The sequence below is a fragment of the Neltuma alba genome, unplaced genomic scaffold (genome assembly GCF_004799145.2).
Source record: "Neltuma alba isolate B1F8T4 unplaced genomic scaffold, ASM479914v2 tig00001384_pilon, whole genome shotgun sequence".
Classification (NCBI taxonomy): Eukaryota; Viridiplantae; Streptophyta; class Magnoliopsida; order Fabales; family Fabaceae; genus Neltuma; species Neltuma alba.
The window spans coordinates 11492-27810 of NW_021632439.1; the positions used below are offsets into that span (position 1 = coordinate 11492).

General features: G+C 33.2%; 1 protein-coding gene and 2 non-coding genes across 5 annotated transcripts; 1 reads left to right on the top strand and 2 right to left on the bottom strand.

Annotated features, from left to right (window-relative positions):
• Positions 1-2136: 2136 nt before the first annotated feature.
• Positions 2137-2230, bottom strand: LOC114756249 (small nucleolar RNA Z103). Its single transcript, XR_003741431.1, has one exon. It is a non-coding gene; the product is annotated as a small nucleolar RNA Z103 (small nucleolar RNA).
• A 195-nt stretch (positions 2231-2425) lies between these two features.
• Positions 2426-2519, bottom strand: LOC114756241 (small nucleolar RNA Z103). The gene has a single exon (XR_003741430.1). It is a non-coding gene; the product is annotated as a small nucleolar RNA Z103 (small nucleolar RNA).
• A 6458-nt stretch (positions 2520-8977) lies between these two features.
• LOC114756210 (sucrose synthase 5) lies at positions 8978-14897 on the top strand. 3 transcript variants are annotated; one of them, XM_028945162.1, is made up of 15 exons: positions 8978-9489; positions 9592-9746; positions 10946-11138; positions 11248-11363; positions 11437-11653; positions 12024-12119; positions 12212-12385; positions 12475-12591; positions 12699-12865; positions 13076-13300; positions 13412-13978; positions 14076-14214; positions 14324-14403; positions 14562-14588; positions 14679-14897. In XM_028945162.1, exons 1-15 carry the CDS (start codon positions 9247-9249, stop codon positions 14692-14694), a joined length of 2532 nt encoding a protein of 843 aa, XP_028800995.1. In that variant the 5' UTR covers positions 8978-9246; the 3' UTR covers positions 14695-14897. The 3 variants fall into 3 exon arrangements, with proteins under 3 accessions (XP_028800995.1, XP_028800981.1, XP_028800988.1); XM_028945148.1 differs by having other exon boundaries at positions 8981-9489; positions 11245-11363; XM_028945155.1 differs by having other exon boundaries at positions 8981-9489; positions 11245-11363; positions 14565-14588.
• Positions 14898-16319: the final 1422 nt, after the last annotated feature.

Below are 16319 nucleotides of genomic sequence, written 5' to 3' on the forward strand. Positions count from 1 at the left end.
CCTGGGTAACCCACCCGATTTGGTGGGTTAACCCGATTCCTTTTTTTTTTTTTTTTTTTAAAATTATTTTGATGATATTTTAAAAGCTATTGATAATTAGAACTTAGTTATTAAATAGCTATATGGAGGAATATTTTGTTATCATATATCTATTTTGATATGTTGTTGGGATGAATATTTATTGATTTTAGTAATATGATATTATAAGAAATTGTAAGTATATGATTATTTCACTAGTGATTCAAGATATTAAATTGATATATAGTTCCTAATGAAAATTTAAATTATTTTTTATTTTTTTATTCTCATCGGTTTGACTTCAATATGACTCATTAACCCATAACCCACTGTCTTGACCGGTTCAATTGCTGGTCCGATTTTTAGTACCTTGATAATCAGTCATTTATCTTAATATGTGTGATTAGGTTAACAGATTCTTATAAATAAGACGCAAAGGAGTATAATAAAGAGTTGGGGCTTACAAGTCATGTAATACGCCAAGTCATCCTAATTGTTGCAAGCATGACTTTTGGGCTGCCCCAAAAACCTTGTTGGGACTGAATGATCCCCATATTAGGCCCAATTAAAATATTCTACCTCTAATCTTTAATACAGTACTTGGTTAATTAATTTTAAAAAAGTCAAAAAATTGCTTAATTATAATGTATGTGAAATGATCTTTCTAAAATATTTATGTATATAATTAGGTTATATATTAGTTTATAAGTCAAGCAAATCAGTGTATAAATATAAAATTTTAAACTAATTTATTTAACTTCTTTAATCTTCTTAAATGATCTTAATATGATCTTATATTGAGGATTAAAGAAAGTATATAGTACATTCATGAAAACATATGATAAAATTGAAACCATGGAAAGCAGATAATGAGAGACGGGTGAATAATAAGTAATGGTACTTGAGTTGAAGTTAGAATAGAGGAAGTAGCTTGAAGTCTTGAACTCTATAAATGTTGCTACTCATAATAGACTTAATGAGCGGCATGTTTGAAGAAAGTAAGTTGGAACAATATCACGATAATAAGGAGTGAATAGTGCTGAATTTCAATGTGTCAAATTCTATTGTCTTGTGAATTCATACAGGATCCCCTTGTTGAATCTCAGTACCATAATCATGTCAGCAAATAATTTTGATTCTGAAAAATCAGCATTGAGTTTGGGCCAAAACATTTTGGGACCAAGTCCAAATAAAATTAGTATGATTCTATATTGAAGTGTTTGGGCATCTTTCAGACTTTGACTTCGCTGGGTATTCTTATATTTTAACCAAGGAACATGACGACAAGTCGACAATCTAATTCAAAGCCCACAGAGTAGTATGAACTCTTAATTTCTGGATTGGAAGGGCAAGCCCGCCTACGGACTTTAGTTAGAGGTACGGTTCCCGGTTCAAATCTATCATCCATGACTTGTCCTCCCCAGCAAATAAACACACCCCATCTTTTCTCTACAAGCATGTTGAACCTCTGACCTTATAATGTTGCCAGATTTGAAATCACAGGTAGTTTAAGAGGCATGTCTTTTACCATCTGATCCCTTTTAAATTCATTCTATTACTTCAGATGTCTTACAATTCCTTATCATTTACCTCTTTCCCAAACATGCCATGACACTTCATTCCACTTCACAAGTCTTGCTTGTTTCGCGGTTAGACATACATTGAAATGTTCATTGTTACTGATCACAATGGTATGCTTGTTGAATTTTGCTCTTGAAATCGTCCAATTAAGATCTAAAATTCTCGTAATAACGTTAAGTTTTATAATCCAATGTAAAAGATAGAGTTTATTATGAAATCTAATGAATCTAGCCTCAGATCCAACCCATGGTGAAGGCTATTAAAACCTTCATAAGCACACAAACATGCAATTTACACACAGCACATCAGAAAAAAATTGAACGAACTCAAAATTTGTTAAGAGATAAATCGATAGTTTATAAAAAAGAAAAAGAATTATAGTAAGGTTCCAAGAAGAAGAAAAAAAATTACAAAACAAATCCAAAGATTCTCCACTCTGTAACTTGGGAGTTGTTGAGATTTTTTTTAGTAATTATTTTTCTTATTTAGCACTTGATTCTCCCAGCAAAAAAGTGAGAAATGAAGAAAATGAGCAAGATGGATCAGATTCAATTGGCTTGGTTTCTCAAAAGAGAAAGATCGCTCAGTAATTTCAGCGTCGATCATCTGGGGAAATAGTCATCACTTCCATCTCCATTCAACACAATCAAAACAATTACATGACTTTGTATAGATAAACGAAAAGGAACTTTCTCAGCACAGCATACCAGATCAAATATGTAGTCATATACGCACAGCACAACCAAAAAAAGGGAACGAAATTAATATTTTTTTTAAAAATATTAGTTTCGGAAAAAGATAGTATGAGATGAATATAATGAGCGAGATGGATCAGATTCAATTGGCTTGGTTTCTCAAAAGAGAAAAATCGCTCAGTAATTTCAGCGTCGATCATCTGGGGAAATAATCATCACTTCCATCTCTATTGAATAGAAGGAACAGCAGATACGCAAAATCTGAATCAAATTCGATTATATAGCGAAAGTCTCTTCACATCTTGATTCTAACTTAAGACCACTAAGGAAAAGACTAAAGAAACCGAAACCCTAAGAGTCAAGAACAGCATTGGATTCCTTCGACTTTGGGCGAAGAGGATAAGGGAATTAGAACAGATAAAAAGAAGGCAGAGAATTTCCCGTCCATGCAATAGGAACTGACATGAAAGACTAAGCAGAGCACATAATATTGCAGATCGGAGAGCTATGGCGTCAGCTCATACCAGTACCCACAGGATGCAGAGCACTGGTAATCAGTAATTGACGCGAGATTCAAACAATCAAAGAGAACCAGAACCCCAAATCAGAGCTATACACTACGAGATTACCAAAAAGAAACTTGAGCCGAAGGCGACGATGAAGAATGGAGGAGGTGAAGCTGCTTATAAAGGGAAGACCCTTCCGCCGATGAAACCCTAATGTGAGGGTGGGCTTTGGTGCAAAGAAGGAAACCCAAAATGGAGCGCGCGCGCTTCCGTTCACGGTCGAGATCGAGCCACGCGTACGGTATATGTTCGTGTTTAAATTAAATGCCGCCATGTTACTTTTAATGAATAAATAAAAATAAATAAGAGTTTAGAAAGAAATAAATATGTCATAATAATAATTTAAAAAATTAAAATTCGTTGGCAAATAAAAAAAAATCAACCAATTTAAACATTGATTTTTCCCAAATTTTCATGGGTCTATTTTCAAAATCCCTTCAATATGTAAAGTTAGATTTTTCGTCGCAAAAGTACTTGTAATTTGTATATTAATTAATACAATAACAACTAATCATCTTTTCGCTTAAAAAACGTTAAAAAGGGTTAAATGCCGTGGATGAGCAATGATGCAGCAGATTTGAAACAATACATTGGGTCCTTGGAGAATTTTTGCTGTGCAAATCCTTGATCTCTGTTGTGCGTGGTTAAGGGATTTGAGCCTTCATAGTGGTATTTTAGTTGTGCTTCTCACTCTTCTTAGCATTAAGTTATGTGGGATCAATTTCTAGTCAACACTAAAATAACTTGCAAGTTACAAGTATATCTAATGTTTTGTTGTCAATAGTTAAAGGCAACTTGTGTGAGATCATTTGAATCACACTAAGGGAAGGAGAAGCATCGAGTTTGTAAAAGATGGTTTTGCTGTTAACCTCACTGAGCAGATTTCTGCCACTGCTGGCAAAATTGCTTGCTTCAAGGCAAAAAGAAGCAATTTATGTGGGCTTGTACTACGGTTTTCTCAGTGTTGCAAGATATCTTCGATCTGTTTCCTTCTCAGAAGTGGCTTTAAGTGGCTACATGTATAAGAAGGTGTGCCAGAAAATTGATGTGGTTCCTGAAAGAGGAGGAGAAGTTGAATATCTACTCTCTTTTCTTTTGAACTTGAAAATTAAGGTGCATCAGATCCTTGGTTTTTTTGTTTGCCATGTCCGATCCTATTTGTCATTGCTTATCAACTGTAAAACTCTTTTTGAACAAATAATAAGGATTCAGTTGGAAAAAATAATAATTTGAAGGGCCTAATTAAAAATAAGACCAAAACATAATGATTGCGGTGTTAGTTTTCCCATTAGCGATTAAGGATTAAAAATGCAATACATCACAGGTAACTTTTTTTTATCCTAGGTGTAGCTATTTCTTAGGGTGTGGGGTATTGGCAACGATTGAGGATTTCAACAGTCTAAGAAATAGCTTCCTCGATGAGTCAACAAGTCTATTTTAATTTTAGATACAAAGTTGGAATTTATTTAGGGAAAATGACTGTTGAAATTTGAAATAACAAAATAAGCATACAAATAACTGAAATCACCAAATGGACTAGAGATATGAATATAGAATTATTACAATTCGGTAGAAAGACTAAAACACCCCTGAATACCTCTGAACATATGAACTGAAACAAGACATATAATATATTCAGAAGAGAGAGAGTGGAGAAGGGGAAGTTGGAGCAAGAGTGAAAATCTGAAAAGAGGAAAAAGGTAAGCAAATTTTTTGTTAAAATGCTAGTATCGTACTCCTCCAATTATCACCATTCTGTTAAAATCTCTCCGTCTTCTACTTCTCTGATTGGAGTGGCTTTATTTAGGAAAAACGGCAAATCTTGGTTCTAAAGTGGGGGAAGCAATGGTGAAAGCTTAAAATGAAATCTAAAGGTAGATTAAAACTTGTAGTTATGTGAATCGGTGCTTGGATTGCTCTGAATTATGAAGTTGGAAGAAGGGGTTGCTGCTTCTGTGTGTGTCCATATTATTCAAGTTGTTTCCTTCCTCTGAATCATAATCACTACTCGACGAGATTGCCCTTTGATTATTGTGATGTTGTAATGTTGCAAGATATAATATGTGTGTGTTTATGATTTTGATATGAGTGAAGGACCAAGTTTTTTTTAAAAATTTCAGAAGGGGGTTTAATTGGTTGTCATTTGGGGACTGTGTTTTTCTGATGCCAAATGAATAAAGGATGTCTATAGATTCCAAAATCAATATTCCTGAAGTTCTCTGAGTTGTTGAAATCGTGAGAACTTGGTTATCTTTGCTATGGTATATCATCTTACAAGGATGTGTGTGTTCATTGCTGCTGGGGCTGTTGATGCTTGAGGTTGTGGGATTCAAATTTTGGAAATTCAGAAGCTGATACGGTGGTGTTCAGAGATTGTTTAATGAATCTGAATTATATATAAGCATGTTCTGAAAGTGAAAATAATTTACAGATTTTATATTACTGCTACTTGAAATGTTTTGAAGGTTAAAAGCTGATTCTATACTTGTAAAATATTTGTATCTATCTGAGTATGTGGGTTGTTGCTTGTGAATTGATACTAGTGGAATTAAATTATTGAGGCATAAAACTGATTTTTTTTCTTTTTTTCTTTCTTAATCTGCTGGTTTGAGGATTGAAGAGTTAGAGATTAAAAATTGATTTGGACATAATGATTTATGTCTCTAAGTGCTGAGTCATGGTTGTGCTTATTGAGCTTGCTTTCATCAAATGAAGCCACTATATTGACCAAAAGATGGCATCTGTGATAGTAGTATAGATTACGTAGATTAAGCATATAGTACTTGTGAAAGAAGTGTCCAAATATTTTCAAGATATTTGACTTATAGTTGTAGGTTGTAAATTATGATATTTGTTGGCCTAATTTAAATCCTTTTTGAGATAATTTCGCTAAACAAGTAATGGTAATTACAACATACATAATGAAAGTTGTCACTTCCGTGATGGCATTTGCAACTTGATTATTTGTGTCCCAAATTACATTTACTTGGACTCAATTTCACTACACAAGTAATGGAATTAACAATATTCGTAATGAAAATGACTACTTCTGTATTGCCATTTGCAACTCATTTTTTTCAAACTCAAGTAACACGCCAATTTCACTACCCAGTAATAATAATGATAACATTTGTAATGTGAATTACAACTTTCGTAATGAAAGTTACCATCTTGTTATTGTCATTTGCAACTTGTTTTTTAAAACCCAAGTAACGTGTTTGGAGCCAATTTCACTATCCCGGTAATGATAATAACAACATTTGTAATGTGAATTATAACTTTCATAATAAAAGTTACTATCTCGCTATTGTTATTCGCAATTTGTTTCTTTCAAACCTAAGTAACATATATTTTCAGCCAATTTCACTATTCCGGTAATGATAATGACAACATTTGTAATGTGAATTACAACTTTTGTAATGAGAGTTACTATTTCACTATTGCCATTTGCAACTTGTTTCTTTCAAATCCAAGTAACATGTATTTGGAGCCAATTTCACTACCCCGGTAATGATAATGATGACATTTGTAATGTGAATTACAATTTTCGTAATGAGAATTATCATCTTGCTATTGCCATTTGTAATTTTTTTTTTATTTCAAATCCAAGTAACATCTATTTTCAGCCCATTTCACTACCCTGGTAATGATAATTATAACATTTGTAATGTGAATAGTAACATTTGTAATCAAATTAACCACTCCGGTCATGCCTATTGGCAAATTCCACCATCTTCTTTTGAAGAACATCATAATATGTTTATATAACATTCGGACTTTACTATATGTGTAATGAAATTGACTATTGAAGTGACAATATTTACCAAAAACCAGTAGGCCTATGACAGAAACTACATAACTTACATATTCAAATGACAAGTTAACATTAAGATTAAACTGCCACATAGTGTTTTCTTATCATTCAGATTACAAAATATATCCTACCTAGTTAACATCATTTACAAAAAAAATAGCTTACTTATCAACCTCTCTCTCAAAAAAATCAAGAAGGGTAAAAAATTCATTCCATTCACACCAAAAAATTACCCCTCAATATTAGACCCAATGTTAGATGTCATCAAAGCTTGCTAACTTGCAGCAAAGAAGCATAAATCAATATTTTAGTTTCCCAATAATCAATCTCATTTACCTTCCGAAACACCTAAAAAACGCACAACCCACTTCTTTCATTGACAATTTAAATGTAGGATATCACAATTCTACTAATGAATTTAACAACATTGGTCATCTCATACTTACTGTTTGTCCTCAAATTTCATGCCCATATTATTAGTTGCTACCATTTTTTCATTTCCAATGCATCGCTCTCTCATCCCGATTAAATTTTTTATCTAAATCCTTTACACTCATAAGTCCATCCCCATTCGAGCATCAGTAGCAAAGCGGGTTAAGAACCCAAACCCATCATTAACCTTGACTCTCTTACATAATATTCACGTCCAACCCTTCTATTACTACAAACTAACTTACTTACAAGCAAAATCCATCATAATAAATTAGGTTTGCAGAATGGTGATAGTTGGAGGAGTACGATACTAGCATTTTAACAAAAAAATTTACTTACCTTTTTCTTCTTCCCAGATTTCCACTCTTGCTCCAAGCTTCCTCTTCTCAACTCTCTCTCTTTTGGAGCTTTCACTTGTCTTGTTTTCAGCTCATGTGTTTAGGGGTGTTCAGGGGTATTTTAGTCTTTCTACTGAATTGTGATAATTCCAGATTCATGCCTTAGGTCCATCTGGTGATTTCAGTTATTTGCATGCTCATTTTGTCATTTCAAATTTCAATAGTCATTTTCTGGTCATTTTCCCATTTATTTATTTCTTAAATTTATAATTTTTAAAATTTTCTTTATTGATTACACCTCTTCCCTGATTATGACCTAATTTTAGAGTTAATATTGGTTCTATATGTAAAACCTACTTCATATGTTTATCAATTTTTTTTCAAATTAATCTTATTGATATTCTCTCAACAATAATTAAGTAAAGGGGAGGGAAGCAATTAAAAAAATGATTAGGATGCTTAAAAAATTATATTAATTAATTTAACTAATATCCTTAATCTACTTAAATTAGTTAATTAGATCTTATATTAAGAACATAATGCGTACTTATTTTTTTTTATAAATAATTATGTTAACTAATTTTTTTAATATTTCCATAATATCATTTAGTTTTTACAAGAGGGAGTATTTATGTTTTGTCATCCTCTTGATTTAAAACAGTCAAATTTCATTGTCTAATTTTTTTAGAAAAGTAAAGTCAAATTTCTCGCAGCCTTGCCAATGATGATGAAGGTATTAATGCCTTTAGCAATAGGAAAACTCACAAATAAAGAATCTCCAATATATAAAATTGTGATTTGGGATCCTTAATTTGAAAAATAGTTTTAAAGGATTGGTCCCAATTACAGATATGAAATTTTGGTGAAATGTTTGAAATGTCTCTCAGCCAAATGACAAGTTAACTATGAAAAATGACAAATTTATTTTAGTGAATGATAATTTTAGTAGACCAAATCACAATTTGGTTGAAGGTATGCCAAATGACAAGTTGACTATGAGAAATGACAAGTTCACTTTAGTTAATGACAACTTCAGTAAATCAAATCACAATTTGGCTAAGGATCATTTTAAATATTTCACCAAGATTTTATATTTGTAATATGGAATCAGGTCTTTATTTTTTATTTTTCAAATTGAAAGTTCTAAATCAAAATTTCATATATTGAGGAGTCTTTATTTGTAATTTTTCCTCAGTAATATCTGGCTTCGCTTGCTGTAAATGGAAAAAAAAAAAAAAAAATCTCGAGAGTTTATAATAGTGCATTATGTTTTGCGTTTTTTCCTACAATCTTGTTATAAAAAAGAGGATACCACAAAGGCACAAACCCCATGAAGGTTATCGTCCAAAACAGAAACAGGAACAAAAAGTGCCACACTGCGTAGACAAGGCACCAGAAGCAGATGCCGTGAACTTGCGCTTTCCCATATTCTTCCTCTCATCCTCTCTCTCTCTCTCTGTCTCACCACAGCCAGCCACAAAGAAGAAAGGAATGATACGATACCTCTAGCTCCGTGATGGAAAACACTAGTCTTTTAAACTTTGAATCTCTTCTCAAAATGTGCTCATTCCTTTCCTTTCCTCCTCTTCCCAGATGTTCCTTCTCCAACTTCGTCACCAATTCCTCCCAAAATCGCTATTTTGTCATTTCGTCCGCACAAACACACAATCACCAAGAACCCCATCATCTCCTTCTCTATAAATTCACTCGCATTTCTATCATCCCCATCTTCCTCTTCTTGGGTTCTCAGAACATAGTTCACTGGTCTTGTTATTTCTCAGTGTCTCTGTGCGTGGGATCAAATGGCTTCTTCTACTTCAGCCCCTGCTTTGAAGCGGACAAACTCGATTGCAGACAACATGCCTGATGCATTGCGTCAGAGTAGGTACCATATGAAGAAGTGCTTTGCCAAGTACCTTGAGAAGGGAAAAAGGATCATGAAGCTTCACCATTTGATGGAGGAAATGGAACTAGTCATTGATGACAAGACCGAGAGGAACCAAGTCTTGGAGGGCAATCTTGGCTACATATTGGGTTCTACGCAGGTTTTGCTTTGCTTCTCCTCTCAATTCATCTTCTTCGACCACTTCTGATTCTTTGTTTTCTGATGGTAATGATGTGTGGTGTGTGAAACTTCATGCTTGCAGGAAGCTGTTGTTAATCCACCATATGTTGCTTTTGCAATAAGGCGAAATCCTGGGGTTTGGGAATTTGCTCAAGTCAGCTCTGAGAACCTCTCTGTTGCGGAAATCTCCTCCACTGACTACCTGAAGTTGAAAGAATCAGTATATGATGAAAACTGGTATGTTTCATCTCTTCTTCTGAATGTTTTATTGGGTTTGGCTGATGCTTCCTTACATCTCTGTTTGCTGGATTTTTCTCTGATAACACTTATCATCAAGTTTTTTCACTGTCATTTATGTCTTGAATCGAATCTCACTTTTTAAAGCCAACGGTGGGGAAATGAGGTGAAAGGAGATTTATGATGGGGCAAAAAATATCTATGCAAGTAGATAAAGTTATTGTTCTCTTTTAATCAAAAGAGCATTTGAGCTGGACCACCAAGAAATGAGGAAGTTGAGGGAAAACATTAAAAAGATAGAGAGATGGTAGAAATTTACAATCAAATCAGATTCTATTATGCTCTTAACCTGATAAGAAAAAAAAGATGTAATTTTGGTCCCTCTATTTAATATTAAATTGTACTTTTTGCTGACATAATTTTAATTACTTTAAATCTGGCCCTTCGATATTTCTTTTCATTTTCACTTTTGTCATTTAAATTTTAATTTGGTCTTTTCATTTTATTCAAAGTTTTCTAATCTAACTGCGAGTTTCGTGTTATTTCATCGATGAGCTTTATATAACTTTTTTTTTTTTTTTGGTAATAGAGCTTTATATAACTTTATCATACAGCAGTTTCATTTTAGAGTGTTTCATTGCAAAATAGATTTTAGTAGTTTTGTTTGAGATTTAGCGGCCAACTTGCAAGGAAATAAAATTAAGAGGCTAAATTGGAACCAAATAAAATTGAGAGATGAAATTAAATTATAAGCAAAGTTAAGGACCAGCTAGGAGCCAATAGAAAACATAAAGAATACAAGAAAAACTCGAGATAAACTTAATGAACACAATTAAAACTAATTGAAGTTAATGAAGGAAAATGAAATATTCAATAAAATTAAACAAAAAAATAAATGTTTTATGAAGAAAAAAATTGTGGGTCTTACCTTATATGAAGTCTAAGATCAACTCTAGTGCTTACAGTTTATATACATAGATATATTGTGGTTTTCTATAAATTTTATTATATATTGATGTTGCATATGCTGTAAGGAAAAATAATAATGATGATAATAATAAATCATTACAAAACCATTCTGGCTTTGCAAGGCAAGGATTTCTTCTTCACAATCTTTGTGACATGATCACATGAAGATCTTCTGTCATGGTCATATAGCTACCAGCTTGTTGATGTTTAACTTGGACCTATATTTGCAGGGTAAATGATGAACACGCATTTGAAGCAGATTTTGGAGCATTTGACTTCCCCGTTCCTCATTTATCCCTGTCTTCTTCAATTGGAAAAGGAATTAATTTTGCTTCAAAGTTCTTATCTTCAAAGCTAAGTGGGAAAGTTGAAAAAACACAAGCTCTAGTGGACTACTTGTCAACACTAAGTCATGGGGGACAAGTGAGTGCAATAACATGAAATAGAATCAAACAAACTCTTTCCAAGTAGAAAAATTTGCTGTAATATATTTTATTAATGTTCTTGTTTTTGTAATTTGAAATGCCAGAAGTTGATGATAAATGACACCCTGAACTCTGCTGAAAAGCTTCAGCTGGCAGTGATAGTGGCAGACGTGTTCCTTGCAAAACTACCTAAGGATACTCCATATCAGACTTTTGAGCTAAGGTAAGCCCTCTCTATTTATCTGTTGAACAAGCCCAGGATGTTGCAATGCAAGACAATTTTTTTTTACTTACAGGTTCAAAGAGTGGGGTTTTGAGAGAGGCTGGGGTGATACTGCAGAAAGAGTGAAGGAGACAATGAACATTCTGGCTGAGGTACTCCAAGCACCAGACCCAAAGAATCTCGAGAAGCTCTTCAGCAGAATTCCTACAATTTTCAATGTTGTGATCTTCTCTGTTCATGGTTATTTTGGACAAGCTGATGTCCTTGGCTTGCCAGACACCGGTGGTCAGGTAAAAGCTTGAGATTGATGACAAAATATATTTTTTATGTGTTTGGTTTCAGACTCTTCAATCAGAATATAACAAGTAGAGGTATCTCTTACAATTCAGCATTATATGATTGAGCATTTCATTTAATTTCCTCTAAATGTTTAGATTATAATAGAAGACTTTGATTTCAAATACCTAGCGAACTTAAAGCCTTTGTCCGAAGTTTAAAACTATGCAAAAATTAAGTATCTTGAAAGAATAGGGAGTGGAAGGATTAAACTGTTACTTCATACGTCAAGCTGGCTTTGACACACTGATCAAAACAAGTTCTCTTCATTGCTGTCACTCCTTGCCAAAATCAAACAAATTAATGGGGTTCAATTTGGAACAGGTAGTTTACATCTTGGATCAAGTAAGAGCTCTGGAAGCAGAGTTGCTTCTCAGAATTAAGCAGCAAGGCCTAACTGTGAAGCCTCAAATTCTTGTTGTAAGTTTCACAAGTTGCAAAGAAATCATCTCCGTACATTAGGCAAACTGTTCGCATACATTTATGTTAGAATGATCTTGTTCTTATGACAGGTTACAAGGCTCATACCTGATGCTCGAGGAACCACATGTGATCAAGAGTTAGAACCAATCATTGATACCAAGCACTCCCACATTCTACGTGTGCCTTTCGTCACAGAAAAAGGAATCCTTCGTCAATGGGTTTCTCGCTTTGACATTTATCCATATCTTGAGAGGTTTACTCAGGCAAGTATATTTGTATTTTACATTAGCTTCTAGATTTTCCTATTAAATGGCCTTCCCTTCTGGTAACCCTTTTTTGGTCATATTAATAGGATGCTACAACAAAGATTCTAGACCACCTCGAAGGGAAACCAGATCTTGTTATTGGAAATTACACTGATGGGAATTTGGTGGCATCTCTGATGGCTAACAAACTTGGGATAACTCTGGTTAATATCTCTCCTTCTTCTCTGCTTTAAGAGTCTTGTCCAAATTTTTGTTGTTGCCAAAAGGAGGTTTATCATATGGACTAATTCTCAGGGTAATTTGAAACCAGGGAACTATAGCTCACGCTTTAGAGAAGACCAAGTACGAAGATTCAGATGTCAAGTGGAAGGAGCTTGATCCCAAGTATCATTTCTCCTGCCAGTTCATGGCTGATACAATTGCAATGAATGCAGCGGATTTCATCATCACCAGCACATACCAGGAAATTGCTGGAAGGTATGCTCATCGAATTTTCTAAACGTGCATATGAAATAAAAAATCTCAAAAACATAGGAATTTTAAACAAGGTAATTTAAAGAATAAGTTATGCCTGTGTTGGGCACTTGACAGACGCAATGAACATGGAAAGTGATGCTAAAATTACGCACGCATATTTCAAGAAGTAGATTTAGATGTATGCTAATTTATGGAAGTTCTTATTTGCAGCAAAGATAGACCTGGACAGTATGAAAGCCATGCTGCGTTTACTCTTCCCGGGATCTGTAGGGTTGTATCAGGAATAAACGTATTTGATCCCAAATTCAACATAGCTGCACCTGGAGCTGACCAGTCTGTCTATTTCCCTTATACAGAGAAAGGCAAAAGACTAGCTCAATTTCGCCCTGCCATTGAAGAGCTACTTTATGGTAAAGTGGATAACAATGAGCATATGTAAGGGATTGTTGCTACTCCGTACATTCATTTAAAATTCAAATATGAACTGCTATAACATTTCCCCCCTCAGCATGATAAATCTTCACTGTGAAATTATTGTGGAAACAGTGGATCACTATCAGACGGGAGAAAACCTATTGTCTTCTCAATGGCAAGGCTTGATGTTGTGAAGAATTTAACTGGGTTAGTTGAGTGGTACGGGAAGAACAAGAGATTGAGAAACTTGGTAAACCTTGTCATAGTTGGAGGCTTCTTTGACCCTTCAAAATCCAAAGACAGGGAGGAAATGGAAGAAATAAAGAAGATGCATGCTTTAATTGATAAGTACCAGCTAAGCGGTCAATTCAGATGGATTGCTGCACAGACTAACAGACATCGCAACGGAGAACTTTACCGATGCATTGCTGACACCAAGGGAGCTTTTGTGCAGCCTGCTTTATATGAAGCATTTGGACTTACTGTCATTGAAGCAATGAACTGTGGCTTGCCCACTTTTGCCACAAACCAAGGAGGTCCAGCTGAAATTATTGTTGATGGAATCTCCGGATTCCATATTGATCCCTTGCACGGTGACGAATCAAGCAACAAAATTGCTGATTTCTTTGAGACTTGCAAAGCGGATTCAACACACTGGAACAAGATTTCATCTGCCGGGTTGAGGCGCATAAATGAATGGTAAAAGACCATAATTCAAGATAGATTCCCTGCTATATTTTGTCTGCCTTCTGCAACAGTCAAAGTCTTATAGTTTTATAAATGGCTTGTTTTGTAGCTACACTTGGGAGATTTATGCAAACAGGCTCCTGAACATGGGAAGCATGTACACTTTCTGGAGGAAAATGAATAAGGAGCCAAAAGAAGCAAAACAAAGATACATCCATATGTTTTATAACCTTCTGTTCAAGAATTTGGTAAGACACTATAGTTGATTCTTCAAAAAACCCAAAACATTCAGACCAACATTTCCATCTAATAAGGTGATGAGATTCTTAGAAATTTTCTGATTTGTTAACGTCACAGGTGAAGACTGTACCTCTTACAAGTGATGAACCACAAAAACCAGTTACCAAGCAGCAGACTGCTAAACAACAGGGCACAAGGCATGTCAAATCATGATGATAATCTTTTTAAATAATTTCAAGTTCATTACATTGAATCTTTGGTTTTCATTAGAATGAAACTTTTTCCAGAAAAAGTTATTTTTATTGATCTAAGCTAAAATCTTCTTTTTTTCCTTGATTTCTTTCTTTGGCTGCAGCAGACGTGTACAATCCACATTGTCAAGGTTAGAATAACAATGTTGTTTCAGTTCAGGTCGTGAATTTTGAATATAAAGCGTGATTATTCACTGAAGCAAGTCATTGTTCTTTTACAGGTTACTGGGAGCCTGAAGTTGGCCGGCAGGAACAAAGCAGAGAAATTGCTGGGTGCATATTGTCACAGTGGATTCATACTAGTCCTGGGCCAATGATGTACACGTCATTTTTATTATTTTTTCATCATTAAACAAACAAGCTCTGTAATTATTGAGATATTGGCTAAGGGGTTTTAATGTTATCAATAAGATGTATTTGAAATTGGAACAGAGCGGTTATTATCATCACTTCCATGGTCTTAGTACTATACTAAAGCCAAACACTACTTAAATATAAACTAGGATTTAAAAAAAAAAATCTAAATCTTTATTTAGGTCATTAAATTTATCAAATTCTTAATCAGGTGACATGACCCAAAGAATGATTTTAAAATTTTATGAAATGACTCTAATACCTCTTTCATTAGAAACCTAAAGAAATGAGGATTTCTGTCATTCTCGCATTGTGCGAGATTTCTAAACTATGGAAGATTGGTGTTTACTATTACAAAGTCAAATAATCAATTAATGAGGCAATGATAAGTTAGGTTTTATATTAAATCTTCTTCTTTTAATTGAGATAGTTTTTTCATGTCAAAAAATTATTAATTTAGAATTAAAACATATTAATTACGAAATGAAATGTGTTAATTTTTAAGATTATATTATAATCAGGTTTTATTCCAAGACTTATTCAAGTGTGTTATGGAAACAAAAAGTTATTAATTTAAATTGAAACGCATTTAACTATGAAATAGAATATGTTAATTTTTAAGGTTGTACTGTGATCAATTTTTATTCAAACACTTTTGCAAATGTGTTATGAAGACAAAAAGTTGTGAATTTAAAATGAAACATGTTAACAGTAAAATGAAATATGTTTATTGTCAAAGTTATATTATGATCAAGTTTTATTTAAAGATTTATTGCAATTGTGTTTTGGAAACACAAAGTTGTTAGTTTAGAACTAAAACTTGACAACTGCGTAATTAAACTTATTTATTTTGAAATTTGTATTGTAATTAATTTTATTCAAAAACTTACACAAGTGTGTTATGAAGTTAAAAAATCATTAATTTAGAATTGAAATGTGTTAACTATGAAATGAAACATGTTAATTTATTATTATTTTCTTTTGGTTTCTAATTTAAAAAGCATTAGATTCATTTAATAAAATTTTATAATTCTTTTTTAGATCATGTGACTTGATTAGGAATTTGAAAAATTTAATAACCCAAATAAAATTTTTGGTTATTTAAGTGTTTTCTTAAAGTATTTTTCCCAAAAATTAATCCAAACAAAACTTAAAAGTTAAGTCAGTTGATTATTGCACCAGATATTATGTTAGTTTTGTTAAAAAATAGTCAAATAATAGACCAACAAATTTTTTCTCATAATGATTTTTCTCTAGGTCTATAGATGCGCGTGAAAATGTGACAAGATGAGACATGCTCAGAATTTGAATTTTTTTTTTCCCACTTCTTATCATCCACCTCCTTAATTATTGGAGGCAAGGGATAATAATAAGTCAATTTGACTCTTTTCGTTCTTTCTTTCTTTTTGAAATTTTTTTTAATAAATAAAGTTTGCAAGTTAAGAAAATTCGTTAAGATTAGTTATTTCTTATAAAATTTCATAATTATCCTTGATAAAAGTTGTTAA

Excerpts from the sequence above, each read along its gene's own strand:
- LOC114756210 (XM_028945148.1), top strand. The coding sequence starts at position 9,247 with ATGGCTTCTTCTACTTCAGCCCCTGCTTTGAAGCGGACAAACTCGATT. Across the intron at positions 11,139-11,244 it reads CACTAAGTCATGGGGGACAA|AAGTTGATGATAAATGACAC; the intron begins GTGAGTGCAATA and ends TTGAAATGCCAG. Across the intron at positions 12,386-12,474 it reads ATCTTGAGAGGTTTACTCAG|GATGCTACAACAAAGATTCT; the intron begins GCAAGTATATTT and ends TCATATTAATAG.